The 19,234-nt window shown below is 38.4% G+C and overlaps 1 protein-coding gene across 2 annotated transcripts in view; it reads right to left on the bottom strand.

Annotated features, from left to right (window-relative positions):
• LOC138616428 (SLIT-ROBO Rho GTPase-activating protein 3-like) overlaps positions 1-19,234 on the bottom strand; it is a 31,475-nt gene that overhangs the window by 4,611 nt on the left and 7,630 nt on the right. Inside the window, exons 3-17 of one of the 2 annotated variants that reach the window (XM_069690714.1) lie at positions 15,190-15,352; positions 13,443-13,505; positions 10,313-10,504; positions 9,851-9,979; positions 9,508-9,729; positions 9,279-9,380; positions 6,867-7,064; positions 6,658-6,742; positions 5,296-5,323; positions 4,134-4,236; positions 2,793-2,853; positions 1,568-1,645; positions 1,102-1,236; positions 894-999; positions 589-816 (exon numbers count right to left, since the gene is read on the bottom strand). In XM_069690714.1, coding sequence (XP_069546815.1) covers positions 589-816; positions 894-999; positions 1,102-1,236; positions 1,568-1,645; positions 2,793-2,853; positions 4,134-4,236; positions 5,296-5,323; positions 6,658-6,742; positions 6,867-7,064; positions 9,279-9,380; positions 9,508-9,729; positions 9,851-9,979; positions 10,313-10,504; positions 13,443-13,505; positions 15,190-15,352 — 1,893 coding nt within the window. Of the gene's footprint in view, positions 1-588; positions 817-893; positions 1,000-1,101; positions 1,237-1,567; positions 1,646-2,792; positions 2,854-3,213; positions 3,245-4,133; positions 4,237-5,295; positions 5,324-6,657; positions 6,743-6,866; positions 7,065-9,278; positions 9,381-9,507; positions 9,730-9,850; positions 9,980-10,312; positions 10,505-13,442; positions 13,506-15,189; positions 15,353-19,234 lie in introns of both variants that reach the window. The other variant, XM_069690713.1, reaches the window with a different exon arrangement.

The raw sequence follows: 19,234 nt of genomic DNA, 5'->3' as shown, positions 1-19,234 counted from the left end.
CAATCATGTTGTTGTTCTTCTCCAGCATAAAATAAACAAATATGATAAAGAAAGATTGCTGCTTGATTGTGTCCCACAACTAAGACACACAATAGAAGGAAGTATAGAAAACAGATGTTCTGTGTAAAAGAAAAAAGCCTCAAACAATTAAACAGATGTTCATAGCCACACGGCGTGGCACTAGATAGCGACATTGTTGTGTTATGTTACACCTCTGATTGTGGAATGCCAACATGCTACATAATAATCACACACTGAGGTAGCAATATACTGTCTTTGTTTGGTACAGTTAAAATAGGGAAAGCCGTCAAAAACAGGTATTCCTTACGGCAGTGTTGCAGCATCTTTGTCTAAAACAGGCTGATTATGTTATTTTACCCAGTTTTATTACTCTGACTGCACTTTCTACTTTAAAGGAAGATATTTCAGTATTGGGAAATGTGCAGAGATGTATTCAAATTGGCTTAGACTTAAAATCAGGATACGCAGGTGGAAAAGATGACACATTTTTCCATTGTTAAGTTTTTAACAACTGGGAAAAACTGTAATACTGTATGGCAGATTTTGGACCCCTTTCCTTGTACTTACCAGTACTCCTCCCCTCCAGCCATGCATTTCTCATACACAGGTCCTTCCAACTCTCGCTGGGTCGGGAAGATGACCTCATGGTGGATAATAATTGTCTTAATGACCTCATTAACATGAACTTGGCAGGCCACAGGATCTTGGTCATCTGGTATGGGCATCAGTGTGGGACCAAAGCAAATAGCGAGGTTGTAAGGGTCCATCATGTTCTCGTCGCTGTACTGGGAAAGACTTTTTGCAAAGGCAGAAGCCGTAAGTATCACTGTATTGATGTTGCACAGTTAAAATGTTGTGGTGGCAAAACTTACTGATTTAGAAATGCGAACAGGTATCTCATGACGATGATGACAGGCCGCTGAAGAGTCACAATTATCTGCTGAAGGTGATGAGCTCTTTCTGCACCAGAGTCGAGCTCTGAAAAAAATAAAAGAATAAAGAATTAGTGGGACATTCATGGAGAGCTACACTAAATAAAAGCCTTACATATTTCATAGGTTTTCCTGGAATGTGACTCACTGGTCGTGGATATGATGTCGAGGAAACGCTCTTTAGGGAACAGCGGGTTTTCCAGACCCCGGAAGTAGAGCTTAAGAACGCCTGCCACGGAGTTGATGTCATGATCGGTCTGATCATCCACCAGTGGATCCTCTCCTGTAGATGGAACATTCTTTTAATCCACTCATTATTCATTCACTGTAATCCCTTTAATGTAACATGGCACTGAAGCAGTTTTGTACGTGCATTTCAAATTGGGGAGTTAATATAAACATTGAGAGAGTAGTTTTATTTCCTCATTTACTGTTACTCCAGGACGCAAATCTCATGTATTGTGCATTAAATGGTTTACATGTCCCTTAAAGGGTTACATGCGAGGCTCGTTATTTGCACTTTAGAGTCCTCTGAGAGAAACTGTAGTTTTTCAGGTGGTCAAAAGCAATTTAAAATCAATCAAGAGAAGATGGCCGGGTGACCTGGGACTAACCTCTTTCAAATGCATTTTTAATATCATTGACTTCGACCTGGGATCCTGGAACTCGAAATATACCTTGCTGCTGAAGACCTGTGGAGAAAAAAAACAACAAAAAAAACATTACGATCAATACAAACGATGCATCCATTTAAAAATACATCAGATGTCTCGTTGAATGGCTCTGCACATGTACATCGAACAAATGGTAAATAGCACTTATAGTCGAGAGGATTGAAGCACAAACAAATCTGAAAACAGAATATAACCCAATAACTGCATTGTGTGAATATGGATGTGTTTATCGTGTGAGACTGGAATGAAAGGACTAGAACAGTCTACCATAGCAAAAAAAAAAAAAATCTATTAGGGGATTAAAAATGCAACCTGTTTTAGGGCTTTATTAATAATTACTTGTTGAGACATCTTGTTAATTAGTTGTTTTTCTGGTCCTTTTATGTAAATTAACATATTCGTTTTTAGCCAAAATCACAGTGGTGCTTTTGTTACAATATCCACAAGTGGGCCTTTATTATTAATAAAGACAGTTCTAAATGATTTTTTTTATTTATCATAAAAGGGAATAAAAGACAGTGTTGGTTATGTTTCTGTGGAAACCACACAATTACACAGCCCCCGCGGACTCCACCATAAAAATAAAGTCTATTAAAATAAGTTGATTTTTTCACAGAACAACTACGAGTTTCCTCTCGAGGGAAACCATTCAACCAGCCGGTTTCTGTAATGAATGTACCTCAACTTTAACTATGTGTGTGGCTTTTGGTTGAATTAACATGTGGCTAATTATTTAAAAAAAGAAAATACGTATGGAAAAATTTACACTTAAATCCATGAATATTATAATGTAACTTAATTGGTCAAATAAATGAATCATACAAAAATGTATATTTCACCTCAGTAATCCACATGTGTCTGTGCAAAATGTCTCAGTCACTGTGAGCCAATTGTATCATCTCACATTTATGTCTGACCTTTGGAGGTTCCCATCCCATTTCCCCACCGACAGCCAAAACAGGTATAAACTAAAAACACCAAAACTAACTGTATAGCTTTGTAATATTCTGGGTTACTCTTCTATAAACTGTTAGAAATGCCAAAGGCATAACATGGAACAGGACGCACTGAAGAAACAAGAAAATTACACTTATTAGACTGAAATTGACCAATTAACAACCAATGACAACATGTAGGATATGATTAACTGAAAATCGAAACATACCATACAGATTGATGTATCGAATGCAGCTCTCAACCACCGCTGGTATCGGCTGCCCTGAATCCTACAGGCAGAATCCATTTATTATTATTGGAAGCACATAAACGGGCAATAATAGAAAACAAATAGTCATGCCTGCAATGTGTTATCATCAGACGGTAACAGAGGCAGACCCTCAAACTAATTAACTTCAAAACGTTGAAAGGACATTGTTGATCACTTAATGCTGATAACTGATAAAATAACTGATAATAAGTGCACAGAACCACAATATGCAGAACATAGTCGTGTTAGTGTTTGCAGCACCATATATGGCTATAACTACAGTATTTTCACAGGAATGGCAACAGGACAGAGGCACAGAAATGTTGGTTAGCATACTGAACACAGCGTGATGATCCCGCCCTGCTATAAGACAGAGTACCTGACTCCTGGCACGGACATTCCGTCTTCCCCTGGGCAGAGAGCAGTAAGGCACGGAGACAGAGGAAGAGAAGCAACAACAACCACAACAGGTTAGTGAGAGAGACAGATTTTGAGAGAATAGCCAAAGCATCAGTGCCTGCCTGGTGGGGCGTGAGACTTGAGGACGTGGCTTGGAGGCGGAGAGGGTGGGAGGGAAGGTGCTACCCGAGAGGATGGGGGATACATACATTTTTCAGCCAAAAAGAGCTGCTTGACATGGAGGGAGATACTAAATTCAAGGCTGAATTTAAATTAATGAGATTTGAATTACTACCAATTATTTCCTCAATTAATCGATTCAATATTTTCTCTGTAATTTTTTTTAAAACAGATTAAATAATCAGTAATCTAAAATCTTAAGACATTCTGATTATTATCATACAAGAAAAATCAAAAAGGTTGCAAATCCTCACAAGCCAGTACCTGGAATAAGAGAACATTTTTGCTGGAAAAATTGTGACCCATTGACGAATTGTTTCAGCTCTATTCTACTGTTGGTGTATTCCCTCCTTGATTGAGCATTAGAGTGGAGGTGGCCATGTGTTTATTTGCAAAGCCTGACATGGGCTGGTGCATGGCCAACTGACATACATGAAAACAAATTTAATTCGGTGTCTGGAGGCCAGGGGCTCACAAGAAAACCTCGCACGCACCAGTGCTTTTGAAGTTAAACCATCGCCACAACATGCTTGACCAGCTTTCACCTCATCCTATACTTTCTAAACTGTGAAGACAAGGCGCTGAGCAAGAGGAAAGTCAGTGCATGAGTGAGACAAATGTTTGGGTAAAGGAGTGGTCACAGGCAAAGAAAACCCCCAAAGGACTGCTAGCGAGACAGCTGAGCTCATGGAGAGACAAAGGGCACAGATGGGCTGATACCTGAATGAAGGACTCCATATTGCCGTTAAACAGCTTACGGTTAAAAATGGAGCGAGGCCTAGACTTCCGCATTCTCTGGGGTTTAGGGGGAAGAGAGGGGGGCCTGGGGAAATGGTGGGGGTTGTAGCACATGGTATGAATAACATCAAAATACTGATATTTTTACTTTTCTTTAAGAAAGGGGTTTTGTTGTTAGGTCTTTACCACAGTAATTTGCACCTCCAATAAACACAATATTTAAAACATAAAATCAAAGTTTTATAATTTCATAATTTGGGTAATTACACTCTTACACTTTACTTTTTGCAGAGTTAATTGAAAAGATTGATACCGTTCTTATGTCCGTATGGTAAATATTAAGCCACAGCAATGAATGAATTAGCTTAGCACAAGGACTGGAAAACAGGAAGAAATGGCTCGAAAATAAGAGGCTGGTTTTCACAAATTGTAATGTTTCATCTTTTTGTTTCATCTGTGTGAAAAACACATTGTGGTTTTACTAACGGTTTGATGCTAATTGTTTCCCTGTGCTTCTGAACTTTATGCTAACCTAGGCTTAGCTAACGGGCAGTTTTTTGGGCCTTCAAATTTACAAGAATGAAAGTGGTTTCAATCTTCTCATTTAACATTTGGCCAGAAAACATGCATTTTTCCCAAAATGTAAAAAAAACCAACCTATTCCAATGAACTAAACTTTAGATGAAACTATTCTTGCACACTTCATCAAAGTCAGTCATATCGACGACAAGGAGTTATCTCACACAATATTCAATACATATTTGACTACATTTAATGAAATGAGGCACAGATCAAAAATGACAAACCCTTTTATTCAATTAGTCATGAGCCTGCCTTGTCAATATTTGTTCATTTTCTGCTCACTGAATTGTTTATCTTTTAACAAATGCAGGACATTACTCATCTCACTGGCATTTCATTTCTTAGTCCTTACATGTTTTTATAGATTAAAGGAAGGAAGAACAACTCTGAGCACTGCCTTCTCTAATTTGGATCCAATACATTGTATATCAAATAAGAGCGATGTTGAGACTAAACTGCTATTCCCACATCGTGATCTCATTTATGACACATTAAGAGACACAGGAAGGATTTTACACACCATCGCCTATTTTATTCACACCTTTATCACTGGACATCTTACCTTGTTGTTCCATATTCAGCCCTCTCCCCTAAAAGGAAAAAGTGGAGAGAAAGAGACCAAATTAGTATACGCTAGTTTTACAATCACAGGAGTTAGTCGTACGGTTGAGTGCTGACTGACTATACAAGGCTGGCAGATGGAGACGGAAAGGGGTGTTATGAGAAAACAGACATCTATTCAGCCAGCCTGAATGGGGTGAGCGCCATGGCTGCATTTGACTCTCCGCCAAGCAGCGGTCATTCAGCGGTCGCCCTAGAAACAGCACAAGAGCCCCAGAAGGGGCTACTTTCTCTGCAAAGTAAAAATGTATCCAGGGGCAACAAGAGTGGGAGGCTGTGAGAGCTGATTTGTACAGTGTGGTGATTTCTTGATATCTGCACCACACTAGTGCACACTCGCGAATCGCTGTACGCAAACAAATTAAGGCCGGACTTAATCAGCCAATCAGAAATATTTATATAAGGATCACGTCCTTCAAGTGTAAAGCAGCTTCCAGCACAATCCTTCTCTATGTTAAACACCCATAGTTCCAGCCTTAAAGCAGACGCGAGCGTGAGTTTGAAGTAGAAACATGACGACATCAAACATACAATTGTCTTCTCTCTTATGGCTGAGTTTAATGGATATTAAATATCGGATTTATGAGCAAAGAATGGCAAGAAAAATCCTTTTGAGTGCAGTACTACGAGTCCAAGGATTTTGTACAATCTTTTCAATGTATGACCTGCTTATGAGTCCAAAACATTTCAAGCTGTCAGGAGAAAGACAACCTCAGTAGAGTATAACAGTTTGGCATTCAATTTTGATATATTTCAAATTATCAAATTTTCATAATGAACAAGTGTTTTAAATCAAAATCAATTAAATGTCAGCATATGCATTGCTGTATATCCATACAAGTTGTACCATTATCTTCATGTGATTCATGATCCTGAGAGTGAAAGTTACACGCAGATCAATATTTAACCAAAAGAACATATCTAAAATACTCAGAGGTAGCAACATATTTAGGGTTTTGGTTAGCCAGTGATGCTGCTGTATGTCCAATTGTCAAGTTGTCAAATGAATGACATTGAATGATATAATTTTGTGTTCCAGAAAGCAAGGAGAAGGTTTCAAAACTGAAGAATATTAGGCCTATTTCTTTTTGTTGAAAACAAATTTGACATAAATACTTAAAAACCTCCCCGCCAAATTAATCAGTCAATTAGAGTATGAAACGCAGTGTTATTCTCATCTTGAAATGATACTAATATACTGCACAGATGTTTTCCTGTTATTGGTAATTTAGTAGTTACCCACATAATACTGAATTTTACACCACACGAATGCTCAGTACAACAATGTTTTAATAAGTCTCACCTTCTCCTAGTGTCTGTTTCAGAAGGTCATGCTTGGCCTGCAATTTCACAATGAGATTGCTGCCATTCAAATACTCCTTGTATTTCTGCAGATGACATAGATGAAAAGACAAATAGTGCCAGGGTTATTTCCAGTTATACGTATGCTATACTATGTTCATGTGCACCATGCTGCAGTGCCTTTGCAGCCTGCTTTGTCTGAGAACTCACAGTGAAGTAGAAGCCCTCAGTCTCTTGATGATTTGCTCGCCTCTTAGCGATGTTTGCTTTGCTCATATAGGAGTCAGAGGAAGCCGATTTGACCGACTCTGTGGATTGGCTGTGCTGGAAGGCCTCAGAAACATCAAAGTCCTCCACAGTAAGCATGTCCTGGAGGGTCTGCATGGTGGCGTCAAGAGTCTTCCTCACCTGACACAGCATACAAACATGTGACTACAATATCTTTGTCATATCTATATCTATATTTATATATATATATATATATATATATATATATACATATATATATATATATGAAATGCATAAAGAAAAAAGGCAGGAAGTTGGTACTCCTAATGTGTATATTCCCAAATGCATCTTCTCAGTGTCACAAACAAGCTATGGTGTAAACAAGGCAGCACAGTCTAGGACTAAACTGCTGCAGGCCATTTGCACAGCAGTTTGATTGACACACCGTAAACAACAGAGTAATTAGCTTCCTAGCATGATGCATCGTGACATGAAAGATTAACTATATTTTTCCATGTGAGGCAGACAGGGAGGGAGTGTGCATTTCCATATTCATAACAGACAAACACTGACAAATATACACACCATCGTGACCTTTAAAGAGATCTGTGTGTGCGTGTGTGTGTGCGTGTGTGTCACAGTGGCCTTGGTGACTCCTGGCCCCCAGTGGAGGCAGGAGACTGGATGAGAGACGACCCCATAGATCAATGTTAGATTAAAGACGAATGTAAATGCTGGATGACTGGTTGTTTGTTGTTGCATGCCAGTGTGGAAGAAGTGAGTGTTGGCAGCCAATCCTAGTTTAAAATACAGCACCGCCAAAAGAAGTATGAAAATGCCTCGGGTGCTGAGGCAAGCAAGAGAAATACCAGCACTTTGATGAGTAATATAAATTGGTCATTAATCATCACTTAATATGGCAGAGATGTTTTGCCAGTTGGATGGCTCTAAAAGAGAAGAGTATTTCTTCTTTTTTTTGTCTATTTGTGTTCCACCTTTCCTAAGGAAATAGTTCAACATATTGGGAAATACATGTTTGCAGGGAGCTAAAAAAAAGAAGATATATACCCCTTTTTATGTCTGCACTGTTAGTATAAAGATACCACCAGCGGGTAGTTAGCTTAGCTTAGCTGGAAACAAAGGAATAGCTGGCCTGACTTTGGCCAAAACCTAAGAGAATCTGCCTATTATCAAATTTAAAATTCACAAATTAACAAATTTTATCTTTGTTGTTTAATTTGTACAAAAATTGAGCGGCAAACATGCTAACTTGTGGTTTTATATGTGGTAATGTGCAGACTATTGCTCACAGCTTCAGTCTTCTTTGCTGTGCTTGTAGTCTGGAAACTCTGTTCACATGAACGTTTGCTAAGCCACTCTGAAGGGCAGACCTATCAGCGCATATGGTGGTCATTTCTGATTGGTTAGAGCTGCTCCAATAGCTGTAAAATTCACCTCAGATCTACATCAAGTTGGATGGAATGACTGGAAACGATTCGCTAACAAGCACAGCCAGACCCATATATTCACACTGGGAATTTGGGTTTGGGAACACCAGGCTAGAAGGTCACCAACTGCAGGCCAAAAAGTGCATGTATAACTTCAAATTCAAATTTTTACATTGTGTTTTTTGTAAGAATTAAACAAACAAGATACTGATGAGCTTTAGATGTTCTTGCAGAAGTATGATGATACCTTTAGACAGAGCCATGCTGGGTGCCAAACTAAGCAAACAGGTTTCTGACTATAGCTTCAGATTTAATGGCAAGAGTGGTAGAGAGGACAACTCTATAAAAAACTCATGTTGAACTATTCCAATAAAGTAGTTACATTTTGGATAATAAGCTCACCTCACATCAATAAAGGCTCTTTCTCAAAGGCCTCGGAGCCTTTTAACATTGAGTCATTTTATAGACTGTTCTACAGTAGCAGATAAGCATCTTGAACACATTTTCCTCTTCTGCCATATCTGGGCACACTTGATTGATGGCTTGAATGATAACAAGTTAATTTCCTGGCACAGCTTTTTTGCAATAATTTAACTGATAGGCAATCGTCTCTGCATTTTCATATTTTACTCAGCAAGACTGTCATATTACCATATTACTAAACAGCTTATAGGGTTCCAGGTCTTATGTTTTCATCAATCCATGCTAAACCAATTAGTTATTTTTCCATTATTATGTCTGTTCACTTTTGTGGATGAAGCTGAGAAACAAAGTTCTTTTTATCTTTGTTTTGCAAAATTATTCTTTTCACCTGATCACCAATACAGCATAAAATCTTAGTCCTGCATTAACTTCCAGCTGTAGTTTCCCACAAACACGGCATCTCTTTGAAAAACGACATTGGTCTGCTTCAACCTTTAAGGTTCGTGTGCACAGGATCGCTCACCTCTTCATTTTCTATCTTCAGTGTGGCCAAGCGAGACTGCAGCTGGTGGTGGCGCATCAAGAGCTCTGTCTGGACAGGCTGCTGTGCGCTGACCTGACACACCTGGAATTAAGAAAGAAAGGGATGTTTACCAGGCTCATTTAACACAGAGGACAGCCAATCTGATGAGAACTACATATGTCCTACAAACAAACCATTCTTACATCCCTCTCCCTCTCTGTTGGCTCACCTCATCCCCCATGTGTGGCTGATAGTCGAAGCGTGCTGGAGGACAAAATATCTGGCTGTGTGTGTCCATAAACTTTAGCTTGTCTCCTCTGACATCCATGGCATCCACTGTTCCTTCCAGTAAGTCCAGACCTTCATGGCGAGAAGTTTCCAGACTATATTCTGCTGACAGGTAAGTTCTCATTGTGCGTGCCAGGCTTGCATGGTACCCTAAATCACAACACTGAGGACAAGAAGTAAAACATATCGTAAAAGATCCGCAACTGGGACTGCAAATAAAGCACTGGGACAAATAGGTAGTTCTTCTATATTTGCATTTTTGGCTCTGACCGGATTTAACTTACATCTATCATGTCTGAAACATCGTGGATGTAGTACTTGGCCACCAGGGCATTGGTAGCTGCCAGATTGAGTAGATAGTCATTCCGCGCCTTTGTGCATTTCAGCTTGTTTTCAGAGTACTTGGCTTGTCTCTGGGGAGAAAGCGGAAGAGAGTATCCCATCAATGCAGGATGTACGATGGCTTCCTAATATACTCAAAGAGAGCATGTAGTAACATTAAACTGATTGCATCTTATATAATGTTACATAAAATGTATTAAACACTCGGCACAATGTACAGATCAGCTGCTTGTAACAATATTTCCAAATCTTCCAAATCGTTTCTGCACACAGAAAATGGTTAAATCCCAACATTTCATTACAAATGCATTTACAGAATATTTGTACTTGAGTGTAGATACATTGCCGATAATGGACATCACCATACATTCTCATCATGTATCGGCATGTCACCCAAAGCTAACCTTCTCCTTCATTTTCTCCATCTTCTTCACAGAACTTCGTCGATGTGGACGTTCATCATGACCATAGCGCAGCAGGTGGGCACTGATGTCGTTAGCCTTGCCAATGTGCTTCTCTTCCTGTTTCTCTGCCTCCTTCAGTTTGCTCTCAGCACTGAGACTCTCAGTATGGTACATGTGGTACGTCTTCATCACCTGTGAGAACGTACAGCAAATGTTGAGACTCCACGCAGTATGAAGGACGTCACAGTGCAACTGGCAAATGTAGTTGAAATGGATTTTGACTGTGATGATCATCATAATATGGACACCAGCGGAAGGAAGGATGATATTGCCGATATGTACATTCATTTTAAACTTAGCCTTTTGATATTAATATCTATCAGAATGCAGCTCACACATTTCAAATCACATGCTGCAATATTATATTAATTTCTGCCACATTTAACTGCATGGTCATGTTTCATTTCAAAATACTTGTTTTGTTCCTCAAAGGTCAGTTTTAGTTAAGATAGTCAGGGGACTTTTTCAGAAAGCTCCGCAGTGAACCTCTATATATTCTGACAATAATTATAGAGCTGAGGTTAAAGACACTTTGCAATCAATTCTTGTCTTTTTGACACAAATGGAAAAAGGTACAACGTTTTTAATAATTGGTGTATAAAAGATTGTCAGTTTTTCTCCAATTTACTCAAAATGAGTTTAATGTAGGTATATGATTTACTGTGTTGTTAGGTATATTTTCAGGTTATTAATTCAATAACCACAGGATCATGATTTGATTAAGTAAAGATCTAAGTATGTTATATATGAACCCATGTGACCCCAGAATACTTTTGTTCGTCACACGTTTAAACATCAGGGAGAGCAACTTACTAATCGTGCTCATGGGAGCGACCGTTTTAGTTGATTTGGAAGTGTTGTTCTGGGTGTGTCTGTCTGCATTGTTGTGTTTAAGTGTCATGACCGCACCGTAGTAGGATGAATAAAATGTCAGAAATGTAAAGAACCAACCGTTTGTTACTTCTCCAAAAACAATCTACAATCCCACAGACTCTTTTTGCATGGTGTTATTAAAGAGACCACATATAAATGTTTAACTAGTAACGCAGAATCAACAGCACAATTACACAACATCTGCTTCTCCATCACCGATTCTCAAGTTCTGGTTTCCTAGCAACCCCAACTAAAATGGACGTACAAAGGAGAGATCGATCAGCAGGGAAGGAAGAAGGTTACAAAGTGACAGTGAGCAACCTTCTCTGCTACACATGCAACAAGAAACTACTTGATTGTAACAAAAAGCCAGCAGCCGATCAACATCATCCTGGCAAACGATGTTTATTCAACACATACCTGAAAAAAAAAAAAAAAATTAAACACACACCTTGTGTTTAAACTATATAACTTTCTCGATCCCATAGTTGAACACACTCCTGCTGTGTGTGGGAGCTGCAGACTGGCTTTTAATAATGCATGAATCAGGGAGGGGAAAAATCAATACCAGTGTAGCTGTAATGTTGATGTGCTGTATAAGGTTACACATGAGAATATTTCTCTTATTTCATGTTAGTAGTTCTGCTGCTAATCTATTTGGGATTTGCTGCACATTCATTTGTCTCAAACAACATTGTACAGTGAGTGAGTTATCAACAGTCACTGAAACTGTGGTGAGTCATCATGCTTTAGGAATGAGATTATGTTTTCTTTTGTTTCTATTTTATCTCTTTAATGAGTTAAATTCTATTTATGTAAATATATGTTGATTTGCAAAACTCAGCAAAAGATTTGATTAACACTGAGCTGCTTTCTGTTTGTCTTCACTCCAGGTTCTTCACAAAAGGTATCCAATTAAAACATCACTTAAAAACGTCATGGAGACGGACAAACTTTGGTGCAATTATTATTTGAGGTCATAATCAGTTTAGCAGGACAATGATGAATGAAGTATTAACCAAAAGGCCCAACCTTGCCCAAGATTTCAAAAATGACCTTTGATAGCCTACAGTATTTATCCAACCACTACAATATGCAAGGCCAATGATTAAAAGTACAAGTTGCCAAGCTAAGACTTTCACAATTAGCAAGAAATTTAATTATAATCATTGAATGGAAGTGCTGAGTACCCTAAAATAAGCATTTAGGACAAGTGTTTTGGTCTAGTCCATCGTATTCTGCAATCATTAGAAAATGAAAACTACCACAAACCTATTAGAGTATGTAGGTGTGACTCAGCTTTTTTGGAATGGGACATTTTTAAAGACCTATAAACCCTAAGTCTAAAACTGCTCAATTAAATTGCTGTTACAGCCATTAAAGTCAATTTTGAAATGAATGTGGAATATTAAGTTTCACAACCTTTTCTTTTCCTGTTTGACTAAAAGCACTGATATTGTTGCCTCACCATTGATCTGTTCAGTTTGAGCAGCTTTTAAATTGTTGAAATTGGTATGGTAACTTGATACATGTTCTGAGTTATACCTCTTTTTTCATTTTAGCTGTTCAATAATAGGTAAAGATCACAATATCACAGAGCAATAAGCCACAGAAGACAACACCTTGTTGTTGATTGTCATTTTCTTCAGACAATGAAGATGCAGCAGCCCTGACTGATGTTTTCTGTCTGCACCACCAAACATACCACATCTGTGTGTTTAGAGTCATGTATGTTGCACATGTACCATATGTATGATGTTTCAATCCACAAAGCATGACCACTGTTACCATAACATTAGCTGATAATCAGCCGCTCATGATTGCCGTGAGCACAGTGCACCTCTGCAGTACAGACTGCTGAGTCTGCTTGAAGCACAGCTTGGGGCAAGAACACTCTCTCCTTCAAATGATGGAGAAAATCACAGTGGGGGGAAGAATGTAAATTTTCTCGTTTCACGACCTCAGGATAAGGAAGAAATGACCTGATACAGGCTGCTCTGCTGATAAGGCATATCTGTTGTGTGCAGTGTCAGGCCAGCTGCTTCACAGGTTACAGGTTCAGTCTGAAAAAAGCCTGGCTTTAGAATCGACATGCCACAGGCAGCCTACACAGGGAAAAGGCAAAACAAGCAGCATGGTACAGACAAAAAAAATAAATGCTACATGAGAATGGACAATGGTATTTGTTTAAACTCACAGTGTAGAGTTCATTGGTGACTTTCACTAACTCTTCATGCATCTGCACCCCAATGTCTTTACTCTGTAAAAGAGACAAACAGGTGACAATCTTGTAGGTGAAAATTATACCAGACTCAAAGGACAAATGAAGACAGGTATTAAAAACATCTGAGACTTAGAACTGGGTTATTTAACAGAATTGCTTCCGCACATGTGAGAAACTTGAAGGCTCTATGCCAGTTGTATTTTGTATGTGAGGGATGTCAGCAGGCGTTGAAAAGCTGTCATTACTCTGCACCAGAAAAGATCTAATATGATGCCCAAAGTGCACATGCAGACAAAAATAGAGCAGTGCAGTAACTGCAGAACATTTCCCATAGAGTAGAGTCACAGTTTCAGCTCAGTTACAGGGGATAAGAGCCTGTGATGAATTGGACATGTCCCACAATAGTGCTTATAGCCCAAGAGGGGGAATGGCGCCAGTGGAGAATGACTCTGGAAATCCTGTAGAGGGGATATAGAGCGACGCTTAGTCCAATCAATCCTGCTTTTTGTCACCTCTCAGGGACCAGTTGTCAAAACAGCAACCTTGCATTTTCACACGTGACAAGAATTAAACTTCAGCACATTCAGTACATTTAAAACTTTGTTTTAACAAATGCCAGCATTGAATCATTCCCTTCCCCACATGTGTAACGTATTAACATCGACACTGCACTGCAGCTGAACCAGGATACCAGAACATAACAGGATTACTGTTTTAGAGAACTTTGTTACAATCTGAGCTAAGTTTGTGCAAAGGGAGTTTGTTTTCTGCAGGCAGCTATTAGTCCTTTTCCTTGGGCTAGCCGCGAGCCATCCCATACTCATCAAGGCTCCCATCGTGACAGTGCAGAGCCCCCTAGAGGGCAAAAATTACTATAGACTCCTGCTACTGTCGAATAATACTGATCTAAAATCCCCATGTGGTTTGTTCATCACAGCTACTTTCATACTCTCATACGTACCATACATCAAGTATAAGCCTCATGAGATATGACAGTATTACTAATAAAACACTTTTACACAAATTTATTCTATGATGATCACATTTTGGATAAAAGGAAGAAGTGACATCCAGTCAAGTTACTGAATGAGACATAGTTCAAATGTGGGCAACACGAGTGATGAGAAGTAAATAGTCCAAATATTTAAGTAGGGCGAAAACAGCATGATATTTAGAATGACAAAACATATAATGAACAGAGATTAGAAAGAGAAACAAAAGCTCTCACTAACTATGTTAAGCTTCAGTGTAGTCACTTGTTACCCTTCCAATAACCAACGTCTACTGTAAGTGGTGCAAATCTAGGCAGTCCCCAAGACTGATGACCCTAATGGCCAAGCTATTGTATGAAATTGCTGGAAAAAAAAAAATTGCATGCAGAAAGAGTATGACAATTAGAGTACAAATTTAAAAATATTGGTCACATTAAGAGACAATGACATGGTTAATGTAATTATATTAGTCAAAATTGTCTGAGATTAGTCTTCAAAAGCAATATATTGTATGAGGACCACATTGCATGAAATATATTGAATATCCTGACACTCCTATGTCCTTAAACACATTCATTTAAACATATTTTTACATATTACTGTTGGCGTGGCGTCAAGTTCCCAGCTGTACGTATCAGTCATGCAATTTGATCAGACGAGTTCTGTGACTGTGTGTGTTAGTAACGGTCAGGCTTACGTGCCCTCATCCACTTAATTCTGATTCTGACCTTTTTGAAAAGTCTGATGACATCCTCGCCCACGTGCGCCAAACGGACAATGACGTTGTTGTTGTAGATGTCGCTGAGAGTGGCGTGGTCTCTGCTCTCCCGTCGGGTCTGGTCCAGCACCAAATACCAGCAGTTCACAGTGGACAGGAGATTTTGGTCTTTTCTGAAAACAGAAAGGCAAAGACTTTGTCAGGATGTAAATAGGGCAAATAGTGAATAAAGTTAGAAACAAACAATACTGAATAATTTTATTTCAAATACCCGAACGTAGGCTGGCAAATTTATATTATCTGCGTCACAAAACAAAACAAAAAAAGAGTAGCCAAAGTCCTACACATACCAAATGACACACGGATGATTCAACTCTGATCAAAATACTTTGTACTTGAGTGCTGGCAGGTATAATGTGTGCTTACTTGAATAAGGATAAATACTTTCTTACTGCAGACATCTTCCACTCTACCATTTGGTGCCAGCTCTGGGGCTTTACATATTAGTGGAGTCAGAAGAAAAAGGAGGCAGCTGCACATACCCACTCACTGACACGCACACAGAAGGCGTCCTGACTGCCTCCCTTCTCAAAAAGACATGTGAGTTCAATTATCCTCACACCAAAGAGTTTGTCTTTTTCTTTCTGTCTTGAGAGAACATTTTTGTGTTTTTCTGACCTATAACAATTGTGACTGCTGTATTGTATTACCTTTTTAATAAGCAGCGTGCTAAAAAAAATTTTTTATTAGTCGATACCTGAATGATGCAAGGAATTAAACCAAATCAAAGTTCATCTATCCAAAAATGATTTGTTAAAGGAGATAAGTGAAGTCAAGACAAAGGATTTTAACAGTGTGTGTCTGTTGATAGGTAAGAGGACATTCAAAAGGGATTTTGAACCGACTTAGCTATCATTGCTGATGTCTACCCATGAGGATTTTTTTTTTATTTTTTTTTTTTTTATCATATCACATAATCAAGTAGCTGTGGACTGAGTAAGTACCTCTTTTAGTGAGAACAATCAGGCTGTTTTCATCTACCTCATAACTAAATTTATCTTTATGGCTACCCTAAACCACCAGCACCAAACTACAAAAAGGTGATTTAAACAACCATGAGTGAATGAATGATGACCTCAGTGAAGTATCAGCAATCTGCCAGTACAATGATACTGCAAGTTTTCACACCACAAATGACCGCAGAAATGTCCTGATTTAATAAAACAATGAAACATAAAATCCACAGAGGGTCTATAAAGAAGCACTGACACACATGACCAATGCACCCATAAATGACAAATAATAATAAAATATTTTCATATTAAAATTGATTTATAATCTTACTGAAGATTCTGGTTTCTACAATACAAACTGTACAGAAACCACTCTAATGAATGTCGTTGATCATTTAATAAAGCTCATAAAATATGCATAGATCTACAAATATTTTACACCTTTCTACCAGACATTATACAGTTTCTCTGGACGAGTCTATAAACTTCTCTGCTGTTATATCCCAGCTCCTTTATTACTGTTTATTGCCATCACCTGGTTGATTAAAACACAATCCTGGTTTAGCACTTCCTTCTGTGGGTGAGATAATATGTAAGCATTAAAAATAACACTCTTCTTAAAACCTGTCTGGATAAATTATTGTCAATACAATTCTGTTCTGCTCAATTATTCAAAATGATAGAAATTTGTTTTGTTGGACTCTCCATCTGATGAAATCCTGATGCACTGTAACATTTCAGTTATTTTTGTCTCTAATATCAGTTTTGAAGATCATACTGAGAGAGTAGTCTTGACTTGTTTTCTCTCAACTACTTCAAAACTTTGATAATTTCTGTCCTTGGAGAATTGTATTTATGCTGTCACTTTTTTTTTGAAGTGAATTATGGCTGTTTTTTCCAGCTTGGTGGAGCTCACTCTCATCCTCAGGGTTCTGCACTAAAACAAAGAAATTTTTTTAGTATGGGCTCCATTTTAGTTGCCTCAGTGTGTCCTCAAAATAATGCTGCATTTTAATCAGAAACTGAGCTGCATTAATTATTTTTTTTAACTCTAACTTTCATTGATATGTTTCAGAAGTTAAAACCACATTTAGTCTGTCTGTATATGAATATATATGAATAATATATGTCATTTTTACTGTCTTTATCAAAGGTATGAATGCCAAATTGGGAATTTCTCAGTATTGTTCAAGTTTAGTGTTATATAAAATTGAGTAATACAGTTGAGTTTGTGGCTAATTTTGTCCCTCTGTCTGATTGAATAATGTTGGAAAAGGCAGCACAACCTGTGCTGAGTTAAAAGAGTTGTGCTCTTGTAATGCGTAAAGTAATCCAGAGTGCCGGGTATCAGCGTCTTCTTTTTGCTTCTTCTTTCATCCCTTAGCTCTTTGAAAAAAACATGAACAAGCTACCCTTATAGGCCCTCCTTTCAAGCAGAGCAGGTGTTTGATCCTGGACATGGGATGCTATCAACCTGACCGTAAATGTTTGGCTGTTGGCTGCTCTTGAATAAGGATAAGACTGCAGTATTCAGGACACAAAGGAGTCGATGTAGAACAGTTCATGGAAGATGAGAGAAGGAGGTTTTATACCTGACAGCCTACAAAAAGTACAACAACACTTGTTTCATGACAAGGCCTCTGCATCAGGAGAACGCAGCACTCAGCTAAAATAGAGATTACTGACAATTCAAACACAAACCGCCTCTATTAAGTATTGGCAATGTTCTCTTATTTTTTCAGCAGCAATTTTACCATAGGAGGTTTAACAAATGTTCCCTGACAATCTCCTGAGAGCCTCTTTATTCAATCTGACACTAGAAATTCAAATCTGAAAGGATCAACGATAACAAAAACAGGGCATTGAGGTTTTGCTTTTGAAAAAAGAAGAAGAAATTAAACGAAAGTAAGAGCGCAGAGCCAGTTGTGAAACTCCAGAAAAAAAAGACCACAAGGTATTATTAATGACAGAGACTTAGTCATTCCACTGTAATCTACAAATATGAATGTAGCTTTTGACGGACAGATATAATGATCACTTTCATGTGACGGGCGAGAATCTGGGACAGTGGGGTGGAGAGACAAATCATGCAATGTGAGCACTTTTTTGCAGGGGTCTCCCTTTGAGGGAAGGCTCCATTTATCAATGTCCCAGTGACAGCAGCTCTCCGACATGATTACGCCTCATGTCCAATCGGTCGGAGAGACGGAAAGACCTCTTCTGAATAAACCAACGCGTTTGCTACGCTTGACTGACACAGCCAGGTCATGTGAATGGGTGTACAACTGCCTATGAATCTATTACACAGTTTGTAATGTAGTAGTACTTTATGACAAATGTCTAATTTCCAACGTTGCTAATTCAATACCAGTATAGATATATTTCAACTTAACAATCTACATTAACTTAAAGTCAAAGTATACTTGCCTGTTCAGAACTTTAGACCTCTAATTTTTGATCTATTTTGGTTTGATTATTTTTAGAATATTTATTGTATCAGTCTCGAACAGTTTTATTGATACATTTGTACTGTCTTATTATCAGCTTTTCAGTCATCTGTAAAGTACCAATCTCTATGAAAGGAGCGCCACAAATAAAGTTGGATTGATTTATTGATCTGGCAGCCTAAATTGATCCATTTCCAAGCTAAATAGCAAACTTTTGTGATTTGAAGTGACTTTATTCTCGCTCATTCCTATTAGTTATAATTATTCATAGATTTATATGTATGGTAAGGGATTCTAATCATCCACGTGTACGCGGGCAGAAAATACAATTAGAATACAATCTAAAAGTCAGAGTGTGCTGCAGGCTGGTGTGGGCAACTCAGAGGCAGCTCCTCAACATGCTGCAGGGTATGTTTGTTTCATGACCACTGATCTCAAACACTAACAGTCAAAACAATCTGAGTCAATCTGAGTAAAGCTGCTCCTATTGTTTGTTTCTTCAGACTCACAAATGAGGCTCAGATTTATTTTCTTTGTCCATTGAGAAAAGAGGAGTATTTGGGTAGTGGTCTAGGTTGAAGTTGTGTGAGAATGG

Source organism: Brachyistius frenatus, unplaced genomic scaffold (assembly GCF_029030835.1).
Source record: "Brachyistius frenatus isolate BFR_SWC_R1_liver_20210118 unplaced genomic scaffold, ASM2903083v1 Contig_10, whole genome shotgun sequence".
Taxonomy (NCBI): domain Eukaryota; kingdom Metazoa; phylum Chordata; class Actinopteri; family Embiotocidae; genus Brachyistius; species Brachyistius frenatus.
Note: the sequence above shows the minus strand (reverse complement) of the source record. Positions and strands in the feature narration are given on the sequence as shown.